This window comes from Ooceraea biroi, chromosome 1 (genome assembly GCF_003672135.1).
Source record: "Ooceraea biroi isolate clonal line C1 chromosome 1, Obir_v5.4, whole genome shotgun sequence".
Classification (NCBI taxonomy): domain Eukaryota; kingdom Metazoa; phylum Arthropoda; class Insecta; order Hymenoptera; family Formicidae; genus Ooceraea; species Ooceraea biroi.
Genome location: NC_039506.1, coordinates 12,621,846 through 12,644,038, shown reverse-complemented (window position 1 = coordinate 12,644,038; position 22,193 = coordinate 12,621,846). Strand labels below are relative to the sequence as shown.

Here is a 22,193-nt window from a genome sequence, read left to right as displayed (position 1 = left end):
AGTCAGCGCTTCACAGTCGTTAAACTAATCGGAGTATCCCGACTACGGTTTGCCTGAGAAGTTATTTCTGGCGCGATAAGACGTCTATTGCGTTTGCTAATAAGCACTAACTTTTGATCTTCAGTTGAAGTTGTAATTCGGAGTCTTCCAGTACGTTTTTTGTTGGATAAACTTTTACTGGTCTTGAATTTTTGGATATTGTAATCCACTGTCCGCCTTGGTATATTTAATTCACGAGAAATTTGACGGTTACTTTTGCCAATCTGGTGATGAGCGATAATTAAAGAACGCATTTCAAGCGAACTCTTTTCCTTTAGGCATATTTTAAAGTTTTAATACAAAAATATCACATGTAGCGATGATAAACTGTAAGAAATGTTTTCACGTCAAAGGTTGATATGAAACTAAAGTTACGAACAAAGCAAATATAATTTTTATTTTTATTTTGTAACAAATTTGTGACTTTATTATGTTTTAGAATGAGATTTAGTTGAAATACTCTTTTGCGTTAAACACTTGATAAGGATCAGAAACTTTGATCGAAACGTTGTGTTCTTACTTTTTAAATAAATTGCCAGTCTGGTCGTCAAGAGCTTTTAGTTATTAACAATTTATCTCATTACTTTGTTACTCATTGTTTCAGATATGAAAAATAATTTATTTTAGATACCTATATATAATATTTTAAATATATAAACATATATATTTATATAATAATTTTTATATATTATATATATTGTTTATATATATGTAGGTATATGTATATATTTATTATATACATATTTTTAGTATATAGATATTTTTGCATTCTACGTGACGATGCTCCTTTTGTTAAACTGGCGCAGTGACGGTACTGCTTCTCGCGGCGCTCGGCCGCTAGCACGCGCTTGGAGTGGGGAAAACGGCACCGTGATCCGGTCTCTGGTTATTACACTTCCTAGGGAATAAGAAATTTATCATAAGAATGTACTTGAACTGCACGTAACACTTGACACATTATATATTAACATTACAGATTAATTCTCGAATAACTCAATAATAATATGTATTTTAATGCATTGCTGATGCTTGATCGTACCTGTATAAATGATTAACGTCCCACGCAAAAGCAATTAAAGCATTTACAGTAAAGTCAACTGGTACATAATTTATTCTCAAATTGCCATCACCTGGCATAAATCTCAAAAAACCGCTTAAAATGCCCATCGCTATTCCCGTTGCCCCCATATCATTGTCATTCCATCCTGCGATCGGTTCAGTAGCACAAGATGTAACTGAAAGATATATTAATCGATATTACTTACAAGAAATTTAATAATTGACAAGAATATACGTTCGCGTCTAGTGTGCGTAATGTAATAGGCAGCTATGTTAATTTCTCACTGATGCTCGGTCGAAATATCCCAAGTGGAAAACCCTGTCCTTCGTTTTCAAGGAGGATTTCTGCGATGGCTTTCGTGAATACATAGGTATTTGGCCATTGAGAAGAGATTCTACGAAAATAGTATTAGTTTAATTTCTAGCAATATCTTTATTGTATGGAAAAATATATTTACTTTTTCAGTTCAATTGTATTACTTTAGAGATCATATAAATACTTACTTAAGTATTTCAGTATTTCTTGACAAATTTGTAAGATTTTTATAATCAATAGGATACGTATAGAAACGCTCCTCTATGTGTCTTTCGTAACAGTTTGAATACATTGTCGACACGTGAATGAAAGACTGTTAGACAAATGTTAATGTTAATGTTAATATAATGCTAATGTTAATATACATTATTTATCGGTAATTTATCGATAAACTATTGCACAAATAATAATTATATAAAGCTAGTGATTATTACAATTATAGAAAAGAATCACCTGTAGTTTTTGCATACGTTTTGCAAGATACAAAATGAATCGAGTACCGTTAACATTTATCATTGTAGCGGCTTCGAGTTTCAAGTTAAATTGTACGCTTGCTGCGACATGAAAAATTATGGTCGCCTATGGTAAAAGAAAACACCAATTCTTCTATTCATGCCATTACAAAATAATAATTTTGAGTATGTTGCTTACATTATATATAAGTAGAGTCTTATCATTCTCGGACATTTCCAAGCCGTCGATGTTGAGATCTGCTCTAAGTGGCACGATTTTTTTGCGCAATTCCGGCATTTTTTCCCTTATTCGATCGTAAAGCTATGGATATATGTGCATTGATTTACAAATTTGTGGAAACATCACTGTTGCATTGTGTTGTGTAGAGTATATTGCAATAATTTATTTATTTATCGATTTATAATAATAAAGCGATAACAAAGCGAAAATTTCTGGAGTGAAGACAAATAATGAAATAATACATATTACTGAAGTTTTAAACAGCTTTCTCTTAATTATCTCGATATATGTGAAACATCTTTATTTGAAAAAATGTAAGTGACATGGATTTCAATTACAATTAAGACTATAAATTTCAAACAAAAGCGCAAATGTTACAATATAGATCGTATATTAATTGTTTACATATATTAATTGTATACATATACATATACAGGGTGGCCCATTTTAATTTATACAGTCGATTTTTTAAAACATTAAAAGAGATACGAAAAAATGTTTCAGACAGACATGTCACGATTTCGAGGGGGACATAAGATGATACCATTGGTTTGACCTTGAATAGTCGTTTGAAGGTCACGCGAAGATCACCTTCAATTTCTTAAATTGAAATCCCAACTTTTTATTGCAGATTTTTATTCTCCATCGAAAAGTAAGTAACTTTTGTCTGAAACATTTTTCGGAAAAATGTTTCAAACAAAAGTTGCATGTTTTCTCGCGTAGAATCCGAATCCGTAATAAAAAATACCATGTCTCATTAAAAAAAAATTTCAGACCGGAAGTTAGAATTTCGATAAACAATGACCCGTCTAGTTGTATCCACATTCTCTGTCGTGTATAGAGATCAACGTTCGAACAGTGTATTGTCGAATACCGATTTACGTAATCACGTTTGACATTGTCGATATTCGACAATACACTGTTCGAACGTTGATCTCCATACACGACAGAGAATGTGGATACAACTAGACGGGTCATTGTTTATCGAAATTCTAACTTCCGGTCTGAAATTTTTTTTTAATGAGACATGGTATTTTTTATTACGGATTCGGATTCTACGCGAGAAAACATGCAACTTTTGTTTGAAACATTTTTCCGAAAAATGTTTCAGACAAAAGTTACTTACTTTTCGATGGAGAATAAAAATCTGCAATAAAAAGTTGGGATTTCAATTTAAGAAATTGAAGGTGATCTTCGCGTGACCTTCAAACGACTATTCAAGGTCAAACCAATGGTATCATCTTATGTCCCCCTCGAAATCGTGACATGTTTGTCTGAAACATTTTTTCGTATCTCTTTTAGTGTTTTAAAAAATCGACTGTATAAATTAAAATGGGCCACCCTGTATATAATACAATTACTATTAGATATATGTAAGACATTATTTATTGTATTGTACACATATAATATATTTCATACTCATGCACTCGATTTATACAGAATGGGACTTTCGGAAGCACTATGTGGATTTGTCATATTCCTGTTTCTGCTTTATCGCTATTTGATCGCTACCTATGATTTTTGGAAAAAACGCGGTGTACCCGGGCCTAATCCTGTGCTATGTTTTGGCACGATGAAAGACATTATATTAGAGAAAGTATATGTTGGTTTTCATTGGAAACGTATGTACGATACATATGAAGATTCACTTCGTAGGATTATTCAACATGCGTAAACCAGTATTATTACTAAAAGATCCGAAACATATAAGGGATGTTTGTATAAGAGATAGGGTAAATATTTACTTTTACACAGCCCGCACCAAATGACCTCCGACTGACCTTGACATAGACCTTGATCCCTAACAAGGTCAAGGTCATTGACCTTTCCCGTCGGTCATTGTTTGTTCAAAAGTTATTAACAAAAGAAGTTGACTGACTAGCCACACACACACAGTATGACAGATTCTCTGTTTCAGACTTTAGGAAAATAATATTGACATACCTCGATAGATCCTCACAAACAAAACAAACTATTCTATATATTAATGATTAACTGCTTTAAATAAATTTTGTTCGTTGATATTCAAAATAACTGCTATATTTTCGAAACTTATGTCTCCTTATGTGTATAATTACCAGTTATATTTTCTGAAATTGGAGCCCCGGACATATACGCTCGGTTTTCAGCCCGCTTGGCGGGGGGGCGGGGAGGGAGGGGCTTCGCCCCTCCCCCCGCCGGGATCCGTGCCGTGTACCAAGTGATCAAAATCTGTGTGAAATTTGTTACACTGGTTCTGGCGGGGGGGGGGGCGAAGCCCCTGCCCCCCGCCCTCCCGCGAAGCGGGCTGAAACCGAGCGTATGTGGCTGGGGCTCCACTATCCAAAAAAATAACCTAACCCAAACCTATTTCTAACTTCGAGTGGGTAAAGTACATGCGTGGAGATAGTGTGTTCTCACTTCGTGTCAACAGTCGAAACTGTATGCAAAATTATTAAACTTCTTTTGTTAATAACTTTTGATCTAACACTTTCCGATGGGAAAGGTCAATGACCTTGACCTTGTTAGGGGTCAAAGTCAATGTCAAGGTTAGTCGGAGGTCATTTGGTGCGGACTGTGTAAAGGTAAATATTTACCAGAGCTAGTTCATTATTTTCCACCCGAGGATTGAATGTCTGTCCGAACGTACGTAATAGTAATTCTGATATTATTTTACAATATTGTTTATGACACTCACCGGAGATTCAAACATTTCATTTAACTGGCTCTCTATACTCTTATTCCGTTTTGGACGCATGAGCAAGTATATCGTAGATATATTCGGACAACTTCGTAGCAATTTCTCAAGTAAAACTTTCCCGACAAATCCGGTGCCTCCTATATGAAAAGAATACGGAAACTATAGAAATCACTATACTGTAAGAAATGGAAATCTTGTTACCGAAAATTGTACTTGGAACACGATATTAAAATTGATTCTAAAGTACGGAATAATTACTGTTTAATGCGTTGCTGATGCTTGATAAATTTGATTGAATATAAAATATAAAGTAATGTAAAGAGTACATACATTTAATGTAACGTACGCGCATATACCTATTAAATCATGATTTATATATTTTTATGTTAGATACCTGTAATGAGAATTGACTGTCCAGCGTAAAATCTTTGTATTGGAGATTGATTGCCTTCGTTAGATTGTTTACAATCCATACTGCTGATGAAGGTATGATGATAAAGTTATGTAACACTCTGTGGTTGCACGGAAATGAAAAATACACGCGATTTGAAATAAAGACATATAATAATAATAATAACCAATAAAGAATTTTTAATGTTATTTCATAGTATTTTATATATTTCTGTATTATTTTTTTAAATATAAGTATATGCGGATTAAAACGTTACAAATTAGCTGTTACACGGTCTTTAGATTTTTTCGAATGCAGCGTTTGTTTAAAGAAATAAAATTCTCTGAAGTAATCATAAGCGTAGCCAAAAAATGATTTTCGTACACATTTTTTCTACTTTATTTCAATGTATTCCTGTTTTTATATAAACTGTTTTTAATGGTCACAGGTTTCACCCGCATAAATCTTACAATCTGTCTCCGGCACTTATTTCACTCTCAGTAGCTGGACATCAGATGTGATTTCCTCTTCCGATTTCGTCGAATTTAACTCTTTCGCTCTGGCGGAAGTTGTCGCCACCGCTGAACAGGAGTCCATGCCACTGCGAGGTGCAATGCGGAACAGTATAAAAACAGTATAAAAATATTATTCAAATGATTGTTACGGTTATGGTGTAAAAATATTGATAGCCGAGTCAATGCTAGGATTGACCGCTTGTTACGTGGATGAACTTTAGCTTTCGGTATTTTTACGGTATTTTTATAATCGCAATAATCATTTGAATACTATTTTTAATACTGTTACGCATTGTACCGTGCAGTGGTACGGACTCCTGTTCAGTGGCGGTTAGGCGGCGAGTTCCACCAGAACGAAAGGGTTAATAATTTGTATAATTATATGTCCCTATTTCTACTCAAGTCCCGATTTCTACTCATTATGAACTTTCCTTCTTAATATAAATATCCAGCTGATAAAATAAATTACAGAAAAATAAATTATAAATTATTTATATACTCCCGCGTAAATAACATTTCAAAAAAGAACTCTACAAAACTAATGATATCTTTCAAACCCGAAGTTCTTTCAAAAAAGAACTCTACAAAACTAATGATATTAACAAATTGCGCCAACTACAATAGGTATTTATGCAAACCAGAAAATCTATTACTTTTTATTATTACTCTTTGGCCGATATTCATTGTTGATTCTTATTTAAAACTATATTAAGTACAATTATAAGATATTTGAAAACAATCACACAGCCGTATTAGCATCTTAAGACATTACTTCAGATCGCGTCTGGAAATAAGAACGGACTATGAATACTGGCCTTTGATATTAAAGTGCTATATCCAGTTAATAATATATGATTCCGTAATGACAGTTTTGAGCACATATTGTTTTACATTACATTCAACATACAAATAAATATTGTAATATTATTATCTCCTAGTCCGCATTTATCTCCTAGTCCGTTCTTATTTCCAGATGATCTGAAGTAATAATGTCTTAAGATGCTAATGCGGCTCTGTGATTGGTTTCAAACATCTTATAATTGTACTTAACACGGCCTTAAAGATTTTATTGGAAAAATAAAGGGTATAATAATAATAATAAGCAGATATTTTTATACGATAAATATTTTAATACATATACATATATAAATATGTCAATACAAATGTGTTTTTTGAAAATACTTGGCGCTGCTAAACCGAATAAAAAATTCTCTTAGTATTTAAATAATCTAAACATTACAATAATTTGCTTAGACTCTAATTTACACAACAACTTGCCGAAATACATAAAATATATGTACAAATGTAGTTAATTACACTTATTCTATACTTAACTCTAATGTCTCATACACACACGCGCGCGCGCGCGCGCACGAGAGAGGGGCACACACACACCTAACTTACATAACACAATCACCGAAATACACACACACACACACACACACACACACACATTCACAAGAGAGGAAGAAAGAGAAGAAGGTAATTAACATATTGGTTCGATTTGTTGAGAATTTTTTATTCGGTTTAGCAGCGCCAAGTATTTTCAAAAAACACATTTGTATTGACATATTTATATATGTATATGTATTAAAATATTTATCGTATAAAAATATCTGCTTATTATTATTATACCCTTTATTTTTCCAATAAAATCTTTAAGGCCGTGTTAAGTACAATTATAAGATGTTTGAAACCAATCACAGAGCCGCATTAGCATCTTAAGACATTATTACTTCAGATCATCTGGAAATAAGAACGGACTAGGAGATAAATGCGGACTAGGAGATAATAATATTACAATATTTATTTGTATGTTGAATGTAATGTAAAACAATATGTGCTCAAAACTGTCATTACGGAATCATATATTATTAACTGGATATAGCACTTTAATATCAAAGGCCAGTATTCATAGTCCGTTCTTATTTCCAGACGCGATCTGAAGTAATGTCTTAAGATGCTAATACGGCTATGTGATTGGTTTCAAATATCTTATAATTGTACTTAATATGGTTTTAAATAAGAATCAACAATGAATATCGGCCAAAGAGTAATAATAAAAAGTAATAGATTTTCTGGTTTGCATAAATACCCAACTAAAGTAATAGATTTTCTGGTTTGCATAAATACCTATTGTAGTTGGCGCAATTTGTTAATATCATTAGTTTTGTAGAGTTCTTTTTTGAAAGAACTTCGGGTTTGAAAGATATCAGTTTTGTAGAGTTCTTTTTTGAAAGAATTTCGGGTTTGAAAGAACTGCGGGCGCTTATACTTAGCGCTTTTTTTATACCTTTTTTTAAAAAGGTAATTTTGTTGTGATTTCACACATTTTGTAGTGTGAAGTATGTTATTCCTTTCTTTTTATTAACGGCATTAATAACATTTATTATCAGCAAAATGATTTGTTAATATCATTAGTTTTGTAGAGTTCTTTTTTGAAAGAACTTCGAGTTTGAAAGATATCAGTTTTGTAGAATTCTTTTTTGAAAGAACTTCGGGCGTGTATACTTGGCGCTCTTTTGTACCTTTTTTTGAAAAAGGTAATTTTGTTGTGATTTCACACATTTTGTAGTGTGAAGTATTCTTTTTTATACTATATGAGGATTTGCATAACACGAAACATTATTTGTATTTTGTAAACCATGTAAACCCCACGCAATATTTTGCCGTGATATTTGATTTTGACAATTCTCTTGAAGCAATTACTTTTTACAATGCCCATGGAACATCTTTCACTTTGCAATAGCGTTCTTTTGTAACAATAATTTAAAATGAGATTTTAAGGCATAAAACTTAAAATTTAGGCTCGATTGCACCTTCGCGTTTTTATAAAGGGCACATAAAAAAGAGACGAAGAGTGAATTAAGAGTGAATATTCTCAATTATAAGCTTTATAATAAATATTCTAAATATTTTACTATTTTAATTTTTTAATTATATCGATATTTTAACAAATGGCAAAGTTAGCTATTTTTTATTTAATCAAATGTTAATAACTTTTAAAAGTTCAACTATAAACCAAACAACAAGAAACGATCCTGAAAAAGACAGCGCAAGCGGATTCGCGATATCTTAACAAATGGCAAAATTAGTTATTTTTTATTTAAACAAATGATAATAACTTTTGACAGTTCAACCACAAACGAAACAACTAGAAACGATTCTGAAAATGATAGCGCAAGCGGATTTGCGATATCTTAACAAATAGCAAAGGTAGCTATTTTTCATTTAAACAAATGTTAATTAAACAATAGAGCGTGTACTAATATTTCTGTTTTAAACATGTTTACGAAGAATATCATTACTATATCAATTAGCAAATTTTACTGTATTTGTTACTACTAACACTTATATTGTTGTACTCGATTAATAACATTTTCAATGTATAAGTAAACCATAAAGACAAAAAACGAATGTACGAATGCAAATGTTATATGTATGAGGATTAATAAAATCAATTAATACATTCGTTGAAAATAGGTACAACCTACCTTGTTGAAATAAGCGAACAATGATTGCAATTAATATAAATTATGATTTCAATATTGTGACATCATTATATCGTTACAAAATATCTTACTAATATATATTAACAATAAGTCAAGAATCAATCACACAATATGTAATATGTAATCTGTAGAATCAATCCGCATTTTTTGTGTAAATCAGAAAGTTCGACAAGATTATCGATGCATCAATATGAATCTGCGTCATTTAATGTCAAAGTGCAATATCGTGTTCATGCAACATCTTATTTATCGTGCGGTTTACAAAATAATCTAATAAAAATGCGAGGAAAGACGTTCCAATGGATCGCAATAGTACAAAACTCCATTTATCGCCTTATCGATTTATCCAGTGTGATTTATATTTTTATATCATATATACAGTTGCTTTAATAAACAGTTGTGAATATTATTTTAACAAACATTTTATTTCTATTTTCCGCATTAGTCAAGAGGCTATTATAAAACCAACGGTACGAGAAATTTAAATATTACTTTTTAAAATCATTTTAATAATTAAACTGCTAAAACGCGCGGTATTGAGAATCGGAGGTTTTCTTTTAAGGTTTTTATTTCATTTTATTTTTTTTAATATAACAGACATAAATTGATTATGACGTATGAAAAGAGGTCAGGGAGAAGTACTTTGACGTAAATTTACGAAGTAAAAAACTTCAATTTTAAGGGGTGGTGGAGGGGTAAATAGAAAAGCATTCATTTTTCGATACTTATTCGTACACAGCTTTGTAGACATAAAAAAGAAATGCAACTTTTGTATAACTTTTTTTGTATATCTCTCACCGTTTGGCAGTTATGTCGCAAAATGGAAATACCTACATTTTTCTTCAAGGGGTGATTTCACCCCCTTGAACTGTAATTCAGTATGAAAAAAAATAGTTTTATGTTACGGATAAACTACTCTATATGCACACAAAGTTTCAGAATTTTCTAAATATCCGGGTTGGCTAACCTTCCTTGTTAGCTAATTTCATTTTCACATTTTAATCATCGGAATAAATAACGTTCAATTTAACGTGTCAAATTTTTCTCGAAAGAGATAAAAGTTTTTTGGGTTGGTCAATTAAAATCGGACACCCTATATATTATAGTCAAGAGTCGACACTCTGTATAATATGTTTTTTTTTTTTTTTTTTATATATTATATGTAACAAGAGTATACTTAATTTTATATATTAATAATAAGATACTATCTGTAAATTCGAAACAGATACAGTTTTCGGTTTGTCAGTAAATCGAATATATAGTATAATCAAAGTCGACACCTGTAATATAACACCTATATATATAATCAAATGATAATATATAAGTTTGTCATACACTATATTTTAAAATGAGATCTGTATGTTATAATATAATTGAGTGATAAGAAGGTAACAGAAGAAAGCGAATTAATATAGCTTAACAGATTTTATTTTCACAATTTAATTATCGGAATAAATAACGTTTACTTTATCGTGTCAAATTTTTCTCGAAACAGAGATACAAGTTTTTCGGTTTGGTCAATTATAATCGAACACCCTATATATTATAATAAAAAGTGGACACTCAGTATATTATAATTAATCATCGGAAAAAATCAAGTTTAATTTATCGCGTCAAATGTTTCTAGCATCATAACTACAAGTTTTTCGGGTTGATCAATTAAAATCGGACACCCTATATATTATAATCAAAAGTGGACACCCAGTATATTATAATGATCGATAAAATGAAGTTTGATCGATAATGAAGTTAACATTATCGAGTCTACACTTACGAGTCATCTCGAGCCATCTAGCGTCGAAACTACCGAACTGTACATTTTTCTTCACCTTTCCGCGAGCCTCTCTTGCCCTCACTTTACGCAGGAGGAGAAAACGGAGTATCTTAAGCGTGAAATAATGATATTGCATCGCAATATTTCCGCTCGTAGGACACGTAGGAGAAAAATGAAAACACTTTTCTTATGCAAATCGAACCCAAGCTATCCATTGAGCCTACTCTGAACTTGATCCATTCAGCGGTTATTGAGATCTAATAATCTGAGTGTCTGCGAAAGCGTCGCTTCGCGTAATAGTGTCACGGTGCGGTCTCGCTGCGCGTATACTTGGCGCGAGACACTACCGTGCCTCTTGATAGGCACGCTGCTCGCCAAATAGTAGCACGTATTTAGAAATAAATTTGATAATTCGAGCAGCGTCGTTAATGGCAATAGCGATCATGACGCTATTGATCTAGCTTAGCATTAACGTTTCGGATTTTGTTCAACCACTTGTAAGCGAAATCTGCATCGTTCCATGAAAAGTTGTGTTTTCAACAAAAGGAGGACTTCTTCGTGCTTAGAATAACTTCTCTATTACTTATTGCGGCTTTTTGTTGGAGATAATAGGTGAGTAGCATTGCGTTCAACTGCATAACCTATGGGTTCCTATTTCGACTCATTACTTTTCAATACTATAACTTCAAAATGTAAATATTCTTCTTATATTTAAATTATATAATATTGTATTTTCAAATTATTATTTGAATTTAAAATTATGTGTGGTTATAAACATTATATTAGGTTATAAACATACCTAAAAAGAATTGTAAAAGTGGCAAAAAGTCAAATACGAAGGAGGAAAAAAATCTTCCAAAAATAAATATTTTGGTTATTCTCAACAAAATCTTAGTGACGCTTTAGATGCTGTTGCGAAAGGATTATCTATAAGAGCTGAGAGTAAAAAATTTCAATTGCCTTTCTCTACCGTAAGATGTAAGGTTAAAGACATTTATGCTATTGGAAAAAAAAGTGGCCCGAGTACTGTTTTGACTACTAAAGAGGAACAACAATTAGTTGAATGGATACTTTTCGTTGGCAAAAAAGGTTTTCCGTGTACTAAAGACATGCTTATTAACAGTGTCAAATTATTAATGAAGGAGTTGAAACGGAAAAATCCGTTCACTAATGATAAACCAGGGAGGAACTGGCTCGAAGCTTTCTTAAAGCGTCATCCTGAGCTTTCTCTACGAACACCTCAAAATCTATGTGAAAGGCGAGCTCAAGTTACCGAGGAAAAACTACGTGGCTGGTTTCACGAAGTTGAAGATTATCTCCGGTCGAAACATTTGTTGGATATTGACCGATCTAGAATATTTAATTGCGATGAGACAGCGTTTTTCCTGAATCCAAAGGAAAATAAAGTAATTACTGATAAGAAGTCTAAAGGTATATATAATTTAGTAGGCGCAAATGACAAGGAATGTTTAACAGTATTGATTACAGGTAATTATTTTTACAAATTTTGCAACAAATTTAAATTCATTATACAACTCGATTAATCTTATAATCGAGTTGTATAATGAAGTGATTTTTACAATAATATAGGTAATGCAGATGGACAGATATTACCACCTATGGTAATGTTCTCATACCAGAGATTACCTGCTATCATTATTGAGAAAGTACCTAGAGGTTGGAGCATTGAGAGGTCCGATAATGAGTGGATGACGGGAGAATCATTTTATGAATACACGACCAATGTATTCTATCCATGGTGCTTACAAAGTGGAATTCAGTTTCCTATAATCATGTATTTGGATGGACACTCTTCATATGCTACGATGGCATTGAGTGATTTTTGTATAGCACACGGGATCGAACTCATATCCAAACTCAACGCACATTACACAACCCATAGATGTGGCTTTATTTCGACCTTTGAAGGATGCCTGGAAAAAAGCTGTTTCTAATTAGAGGATTCAAAATGATGGCAATATGATCAAAAAATCAGACTTCGCTCCACTTTTAACCCTTATGTCAATACCCGGGTACCCGGGTACCAATTTTAAGTTTTTTTTTAAAACTTCAATATTTCCCATGCAAATATCACTAAACCGCTCCAAATCCTCGTTATTTGGACAATTTCATATAAGATCAATCGTTTATTTAAAACTATATCGGGAAAAAAGTTTGAGTTTTCGATCATGAAACACAACTATACGCCCATTCAATACCTGGGGTATCTGGGTATCCATATGCATATTGTATCAGAAAGATATGAAAAGGAGATTTATTTTATATAGTATAGTTAAATATTAACAACAAATTGTTTGTAAATATTGTACATAAATAACGGAAATTTATTTTAAAAGATTGTTTACATTTGTTTTATTTTTTGAAATAAGGCTTACACTTGCTAAACGTGCAAGAATGCTTATCACAAATGGGTTTGTCACAATCTGCACAAGATTTTCTTGTTTTTTTACGTTTCCTAATATGCGAACTATTACATATGTAACAAATCCCAGTGACTTTCTTCCTTCCAGTTTGATCTCGTGCTGGCGTAGTGGAAGTAGAAGCCAAAAGCTGTTTCATCAATCGCATCTAATGGCTTTTGAAGCATGCATACAATATCAGTTCTTGTGGAGAAGTTTCTCATTATTTGTTTATTCTGAGATCGATCTTGTATTATTGGAAGACATAATTCTTCTCCTAATTGACGTATAAAGAAAACTGATTCAAATATCTGCTCAAACGACTGCTCGAACAGAGAAATACTTCGAAACTGATGCGTGTAGCAGTAAACAGGTCTATGCTTGTCAGAACAGAAGAAGGGGAACGTCGGTTACCGCGTGAGAAAGATTGGGGAAAAATCCTGAAGGTCAGGGAACAAAAGGAGACCCTTCTGTACCTTCGACACGGGAGATTTCGGGGGGGGGGGCCGGTTTGCCTACATTCCCAATTGCCTACAGCTTCGTTTGCCTACAACATTTTGCCGACAGCTCCGATTGCCGACATTCCCAATTGCCTACAGAGCAATTGCCTACAAGCGCTATTGCACACACGTAATAATTAAAAATACGAATGTACGTTTGCGCACATGACATTATTGCGCACATACATATTGCACACATGACTTTATTGCACAGAAAAAATAAGATAGTTGCATTATCATTTTGTACACATGACTTCATTGCGCCCATGCATATTGCGCACATGGCATATTGCGCACATACACATTGCACACATGACTTTATTGCGCACGTACACATTGCACACATGACTTTATTGCGCACATACACATTGCACACATAACTTTATTGCGCACATACACATTGCACACATGACTTTATTGCATACATGAAATAAGGGATAAAGGTCCGAAAAACGACTTACCTTTGATTTCGATGAAACTTGGTACAAACCTTCCTTTTTGGTCAAAATGAAAGCCCTTAAAAGGATTTTGTGCAACTAATATGGAAAGATCATTTTTCACCATCAAATACCAGAAACTAGAATTTGACTGTTATATACTCTTATTATTATGTTATATGAAAGAAGTTATGAATTGAGTTCGATTATATGAAAGGAGGGTAATTATTTACAATAAAAGATGATCAAGACGAAGGACGATTTTAAATAAAAAATCGGGGTTGGGTTGGGTTAGGTTATTTTTAACTTAATCTTCTCATAATCTAAATAAAAGCATCCTACTTTGCATAGAAATATTCAATTTTTTATAGAAACCCGTCATACCTCGTTTAGGGCGCCTCGTATACTCTTTCTGGTATTTGATGGTGAAAAATGATCTTTCCATATTAGTCGCACAAAATCCTTTTAAGGGCTTTCATTTTGACCAAAAAGGAAGGTTTGTACCAAGTTTCATCGAAATCGGAGGTAAGTCGTTTTCGGAACTTTATCTCTTATTTCATGTATGCAATAAAGTCATGTGTGCAATGTGTATGTGCGCAATAAAGCCATGTGTGCAATGTGTATGTGCGCAATAAAGTCATGTGTGCAATGTGTATGTGCGCAATATGCATGGGCGCAATGAAGTCATGTGTACAAAATGATAATGCAACTTTCTTATTTCTTCTGTGCAATAAAGTCGTGTGTGCAATATGTATGTGTACAATAAAGTCATGTGTGCAATATGTATGTGGGCAATAATGTCATGTGCGCAAACGTACAGTCGTATTTTTAATTATTACATGTGTGCAATAGCGCTTTTAGGCAATCGCTCTGTAGGCAATCGAGAATGTAGGCAAACGGAGTCCTCTCAGATTTCGCAGTGGGTATCCGGGTACCCTGGGTATTGACGTAACGTGAAATTTTTGGGTATTGACATAAGAGTTAACTTGTATAAAAGACAAAGAAAATTCGATGAAGGTAATCGGACATATCCATCATTTAATCAGAAATTAAAATTAACAATCGGAAAACTATTTAATTGGTTTATTCAACGAAAATGTTTCTCAGTATACACTGAGAAAACTATCCGATTTGATATTATCGGATAATCCAATTTCATAGTAACAAACGGATATCCGATTAAATTGTATACAAGATAAAAACAATGATCGGAAATATCCGATGAAGGTAATTGGACATCTCCATCATTTAATCGGAAAACAAAATTAACAATCGGAAAACTATTTAATCAGTTTATCCGATGAAAATTTTCTCAGTGTACAATTATTATAGTTTCGTACAACAAAAGCCACTTATTGAGAATTTCAGTATTGTCTAAAACAAAACTTTATTATGAAAAATTGAGAAACACACATCAAAGGATACCGCACTATTCCTTCAGACCTCGAACAAAGAGCAAAATGGGATTTATAACATTTAGGTTAAAAATAAATCCAAGACAGATATTCGCTCTCAAAAATGTAGATAGTATTTTGGAAGCAGAACAATGGCTATGCATAATATTGAATGATATTCTTTCTATTTTTGTTATAAAACTGACTTGTATTACTTTTAATAACATGTAATGTGTTCAACACAGAAATGTATAGAATGTGCAATACTTGTGATGTTAATGACAGTTGGAAATTTTATGTTATGTTTATTTATTGCATATTCTGTTTTTATACTATTGTACTAACATAAAACTTAATTTATTTGGTAATTATTTACAATAAGGCCTTTTCCGAATTTCGATTTTTTTTTGGCTTTTTTGATAAAAATCTTCGTTGTGACTCTAACATTGATAATCAATCGGGGGAGCCCGAAAAATATACACCCTTCATATTTTTTTACAATAACTATTTTTTTCCAACATAATTTTCCGGATCTTCGGCAAGATTATAATTTTTGTGGTTCCAAAGTTTGACAGTGGATTCTTATAGGATTTTGGATGGGAAAAAAGAATCTGAAAGTTTTAAATCGATATCTCTTTTGGTTTTCGAGATATCGATTTTTTCGTGTAATTATATATATTAGGAGAAGCAGCTCCGATCATGTTCACTTTAACATATGTTATAGAGGACCCTAAGTAACGTACAAAAGGTTTTACTCGTCTGTCATTGTTTATTAAAAAAGTTATTAACAAAAGAAGTTTAATAATTTTACACAAAGTTTCCACACAAATGGAGATCCACGCGAGAGGGTGAGAATCCCTCAAGGAGCCCCGGACACATACGCATCGTTTTCAGCCCGCTTCGCGGGACGGCGGGGGGTAGGGGCTTCGCCCCTCCCCCCCCGCCGGGTTCCGTCCCGTGTACTACGTGATCACAAAATAGGTCTGTTCTTTTTAGCTGCACTGCTAAACTAGTGCAGTTAGAGTGAAAGAAAGTATATTCGTCTCATTCTAACTAACTGCACTAGTTCAGCAGTGCAGCTAAAAAGAATAGACCTATTGTGATCACGTAGTACACGGGACGGAACCCGGCGGGGGGGGGGGGCGAAGCCCCTGCCCCCCGCCCTCTCGCGAAGCGGGCTGAAAACTATGCGTCTCTGTCCGGGGTTCCAGAGTCGGAAAATATAACCTAACCCAACCCAACCCCGTTTTTGATTCCCGTTTTTGAACTCCGCGAAAACGGTGAGGAGGAGACTCTCCTTCAGTATTACCTATTTCGAAACTTCTTTTGTTAATAACTTTTTAATAAACAACGAGCGACGGTTAAAACCTTTTGAAGGTCACTACTCAAGAGGGTCATCTTGATAATATATGTCAAGGTCAAGGTAAAGTAATCGGAGCTGCATCCCCTATAATACATAATTACCTCCAAATAATTACCCAAATTTTCAAAAATAATTTTAAAAAATATGTAGATTACATATTTTTCGAGCTCCCCCTATTGATTATCACTGTTGGAGTCACAAAGATTTTTACCACGAGAGCATAAAAAAAAATCGAAATTCGGAAAAGGCCTTATTGTAAATAATTACCTTAAATTTTCTTGGGTTTCTTGGTACTATCTCCAACACCTCCACACAAGTTATATAACATGTTATATTGACTATGTCTTCACTTATTAAGAGACACGGTAGTGTCTCGCGCTAAGTATACGCGCAGCGAGACCGCACCGTGACTCTTTTACGCGAAGCGACGCTTTCGCAGACACTCAGATTATTAGATCTCAATAACCGCTGAACGGATGAACTTCTAAGTAGGCTCAATGGATAGCTTGGGGTCGAATTATATAATAAAAGTGTTTTTATTTTTCTTGTACGTGCCCTACGAGCGGAGATATGGCGATGCAAAGTCTGAAAAAGTCTGAAATTGGAAAATTTCATTTAAGAAACGTCGTCATCGTCATCAAATGTACAGTCCGTTCTTTTTCGTCGAGATGGTAGCAGCTCCGTTTATACCGACCGGCGGAGATGCTGTTGGTATATCCGTGTTAGAGTCCCTGGAAATAGGAGTCTGGACAATGTTCTAGTTAGAAATAATATGGCGTCCGTAAACATAAGGTATATATGCATAGTGTAAATTGTGTCATTTTGTTGTAACGTGGGTGAAAGTGATTATCAAAAAGTAAATAGGTAAGACAATTTGCAATACTTAATTGTTATGAAACAAATAAAATATTGGGAAATTCGAATATAAAATGCATATGAATGTAGCACAGAAACCTGTAAAGGTATAGTATAACCTTATTTCTTACGAGGCACTGTAATAATTAGTATACTAATTAATTTGTTTAGAAGATGACTTTTTGCTGTGTTCCTCATTGTCGAAATAAAAGCGAAGATGGTTATTCAATGAGGCATTTCCCAAAAAATGCGACACGGCGAGCATTATGGGCCAAAACAATTAATCGAAAAAATTGGGAACCCAATGATTATTCATGCATTTGTGATGTAAGTACATATTTAAATAATTGATAATTTGTGAAAGATAAGATTGTCAATAATATTATTATTCATGTACACTGATAGGCAGGAATGGTGTCCCTCGCCTACGTTCACGGAGCTACGTTATGTATTATTTTCGGTTGTCAGCGGTTGTCAGTGCCACACATAACGTAGCTCCGTGAACGTAGGCGAGGGAAACCATTCCTGCCTATCAGTGTACAGGTCCACTTTTCAATAGAAATGTAGGAAAAACCCCGTGTAGACGGCAAAAAAATTGAAGGTTAACGCTGTGCCAACAATGTTTCTCCTACCAACAAACGCAGAAAACCAGGATTCTTGTGAAGTACGTATTTATTTGATAGTGTCTATTTTTCTTAATCGAATTTATTAGTATAAATAATAAAGAACTTGTTTGTGTTTTTAGGTTATTACTTGTCCAGTTGCGTCCATGGAAACTTCTGAAATATCTACGGACAAGACTTTGGATTGTTCAATTAAAAACACTGACAATTCTGTACAAATTGATGAAATTGATGAAATATTGCTAGATATTACTTCGGACTCTTCAATTAAGAACAATAAGAACAATAGTAACACTGACACTTCTTTAGCAATTGAAACATTAAAACGGCAATTGAGAGAAGCTGAAAATAAACTGGATATTGCAAACAAATTAATTTGTAAATCAGACAAAATAAGAAGAATTTAATTACTCGTAACAGAAAGTTAGAGCATTACAAAACATGTCGAAAAAAATATATCAAAATCAAGAAATATATTACGCAAAGTTTTTAATGATGATCAGATAAAATGGCTTCAACATGACATTAAAAAACGTCGAGTATATAAATGGTCTAATGAAACAATAAAAAAGGCGCTCCGACTAAAATTTTCATGTACAGAAAATGGTTATAAAGAACTATTGAATCAAAACATTCCCCTACCATTGACACGCACATTGAGAAGAAGTCTTGAAGGTATCAATTTTTCTCCCGGAATATGTGATGATATTTTCGAAGCTTTGAAAAGGTTGAACAATTTTGCGATGATCGCGATAGAGATTGCATGCTTGGAATTGACGAAGTAAGTCTTGTACCAGGTGAAAAGATTGATCCGTCCACAAACTGTATTGTTGGATATGTTACTATTCCTAATGGTCAAGGTATGTATTTTTCATAACTAGCAAAAGCTTATGTATTGTAAAAAAATCATTTTTCCAATTTGTCAGTTTTTAAATCAATGTATGTACATATCAAAGACTGTTTTTACTTATTTGGTGAATTTTGCTACTTACTTTTCTTGTAATTATTTATAAATCAAGCAATTTCTTATTGGTTATTGGTTTATCGTATTATGTCATTTATGTCATTCATTTTTTAATTTAGTATTTCTCATTTAATTTCTTAAAGGAAAAACAAATTTATGTGCCACAAATGGTATGATTTTTATGCTTGGTGGTATTTTCGAAAGATGGAAGCAAATTGTTGCGTATCACTTTACTAATCCCAAAGGATTTGATGGTACAAGATTAAAACCTATCATTGAAGAAATTATTCAAAAGGCTGAAAAACTAGGTCTTTATGTGCATGCTGTAACATCTGATATGGGAGCATCTAATCAAAGAATATGGCGAGCTTTTGGAATTAATACTCATAAGTACTCTACTATTAAAAACTCTGTGCCTCATCCTATCGATCCACAACGTAGGTTCTTTTTTTTTGCTGATGGTCCTCATCTTCTTAAAAATCTTAGAACTGCACTAATAAACAATAGAAGTATTATTTTACCATCAAATTATGTCGAAATTTTAAATCTGTCATCATCTGTTGTTCAATGTTCACATCTTGAGGAATTAGTTGCAGAATAAGAAAATATGTTTTTTAAATTTGCTCCAAAATTGAACAAAGATATCCTCACAATGAGTCAATTTAATAAAATGAAGGTTAATAAGGCAGTAAGGCAGTAAATGTATTCAATCGAAATTCGAGCAGTGCATTGAACTATATGAGTGAAAAGTATAACAATGAAGAATATAGAACAACAGCTTTCTTCATAGAAATAATCTCTAAATGGTTTACATTGATTACCTCGAGACATGCCTCAGTTGCGTTGGGAAAGAAAGTGGGATGTGTACAATCTGAAGAAAAATTTAATGAAAATGTCAATTTTCTAGAGTCAGTTATTGAATTATTTCGAACAATAAAAATTGGAGAAAAGAAAGAAGTATTTAAACCAGTTCAACTTGGAATATTGATCACGACAAGATCTTATATTGAGTTGACAAAATATTTGATTAATGAACGCGGATTTTTGTATTTATTGGGTGGTCGATCTACAAATGACTTTGTAGAAAACGTATTTTCAAATTTGAGAAAGAAATTTCCTATACCGAATGCATTACATTTTCAACAAAGTTTGAAAATTTTGAGCGTTTCGCAGTATTTGCAACAGATGAAAAATACATGTTATGAACAGGATGACGGTGCCCTTCTTGTTGATTTTTTGAAACGTTCTTCACAACAGAAAACAATAAAGACAGTGTTGTGATATTCGGGAGGCAATGTTTACACGGTCACTGTCGTTCTAAGAAGCAAGTTTATTCAGTCTCGCATACATTTATATACTCTCGTATTACATTAGATAGATCAATAGGCATCGATCGATTATCGATTTATCGCTCGCGTCTCTAACGTATCAGTGCGCGCGCGGAGATTGAAAACATAAGATTCTTTTTCGCATAACTAACTTTTACATTTCTCCAACACGTCCCCCTCGAAAAGTATCTTACGCACCTTTACTTTGGTTTGCATAACTTTACCAACTAAAAACTAAAATAAAGAATTGAAATAAAAAAAACATGAAATGAAATTAATCTTAATTATTCATGGTCTAACCCTAATTTGTTTGTCAACTTTATATGTTGCGGCTTTGGTAAGGGTTTAGTTAAGATATCAGCCACCATCTCGTCACTGGATACGTGAATTACTTTTATGTGTTTTTGCTCAATAGTTTCCCGTACAAAATGATGGCGTATATCTAAATATATGTTTGGTACGTTGTTGATTACAATTATTCTTTGCTAAACTTATCGCTCCGTTATTATCACATCTGATTTCTAATGCGTGTTCGTTATTTTCTGTAATTTCATGTGAGAGATTTCTCAGCCACATGGCTTCTTGACAAGTGAAGCTAAGCGCAATATACTCTGCTTCTACTGTAGATAACGCTACTGTGCGTTGTTTCTTACTGTGCCAGATAATGGCTCCTCCATTTAACGTAAAAACGGAACCGCTTATAGATTTCCTATCGCGTCTGTCATTTCCCCAGTCCGCGTCACTATATCCTATGATCTCGCCGTCGCTATCTTTGCTATATTTAAGATAATAGGTCGCAGTATTCTTTAGGTACCGAAAGATTCGCTTTACGGCTGTCCAGTGGATTTGTTTAGGATCTTTACAAAAACTGCTGACCGCATTTACCGATTGCGCTATGTCTGGTCGGGTTATCTGACTTACGTAAAGTAATGAACCTATTGCCTCAAGGTACTGGGATCTGAAATCGTCGTCACTCGATTCATTGTGCTCTTCGTCACTCTCTGTCAGTTTGACGTTCGGATCCGCTGGGGTTCCAATTGGCTTGCAGTCTTCCATTCCGAATTTTTTGAGTATCTGTTTTATATAGTTTTCTTGCGTGATTTTTATTTCACCCTTTAACTTATCTTGATAGATTTCCAATCCAAGGAAATGCTTCGCTTCTCCTAAGTCTTTTAACTCGAAGGATTTAGTTAAAAATCTCTTTAACTTCTTCGGTTCACTATGATGGTTGGTTAGGACTAACAAATCGTCTACATACATAGCGATTATTAAAATTTTACCTTCTTCTTTCTTTATGTATACGCATGGATCTGCATTCAGTCGATGCATT

The 22,193-nt window shown here is 33.4% G+C and overlaps 3 protein-coding genes across 6 annotated transcripts; 2 read left to right on the top strand and 1 right to left on the bottom strand.

Moving 5' to 3' along the window:
- Positions 1-876: 876 nt before the first annotated feature.
- Positions 877-5,260, bottom strand: LOC105276299 (putative fatty acyl-CoA reductase CG5065). The gene is made up of 8 exons (XM_026969509.1): positions 5,182-5,260; positions 4,785-4,924; positions 2,066-2,188; positions 1,868-1,993; positions 1,603-1,727; positions 1,384-1,493; positions 1,079-1,274; positions 877-937 (listed from the first exon to the last, which is right to left on the bottom strand). The coding sequence occupies exons 1-8, from the start codon at positions 5,258-5,260 to the stop codon at positions 877-879; spliced, it is 960 nt and encodes a 319-aa protein (XP_026825310.1).
- Positions 5,261-5,267: 7 nt separating this feature from the next.
- LOC105277944 lies at positions 5,268-13,021 on the top strand. The gene is made up of 3 exons (XM_011336697.2): positions 5,268-5,273; positions 11,798-12,467; positions 12,570-13,021. Exons 1-3 carry the CDS (start codon positions 5,268-5,270, stop codon positions 12,932-12,934), a joined length of 1,041 nt encoding a protein of 346 aa, XP_011334999.2. The 3' UTR covers positions 12,935-13,021.
- A 4,807-nt stretch (positions 13,022-17,828) lies between these two features.
- Positions 17,829-19,045, top strand: LOC113562140. 4 transcript variants are annotated; one of them, XM_026970502.1, is made up of 4 exons: positions 17,829-17,885; positions 18,120-18,275; positions 18,508-18,612; positions 18,694-19,045. In XM_026970502.1, exons 3-4 carry the CDS (start codon positions 18,568-18,570, stop codon positions 18,976-18,978), a joined length of 330 nt encoding a protein of 109 aa, XP_026826303.1. In that variant the 5' UTR covers positions 17,829-17,885; positions 18,120-18,275; positions 18,508-18,567; the 3' UTR covers positions 18,979-19,045. The 4 variants fall into 4 exon arrangements, with proteins under 4 accessions (XP_026826303.1, XP_026826296.1, XP_026826299.1 ...); XM_026970495.1 differs by having other exon boundaries at positions 17,839-17,957; XM_026970498.1 differs by having other exon boundaries at positions 17,839-17,957; positions 18,417-18,612.
- Positions 19,046-22,193: the final 3,148 nt, after the last annotated feature.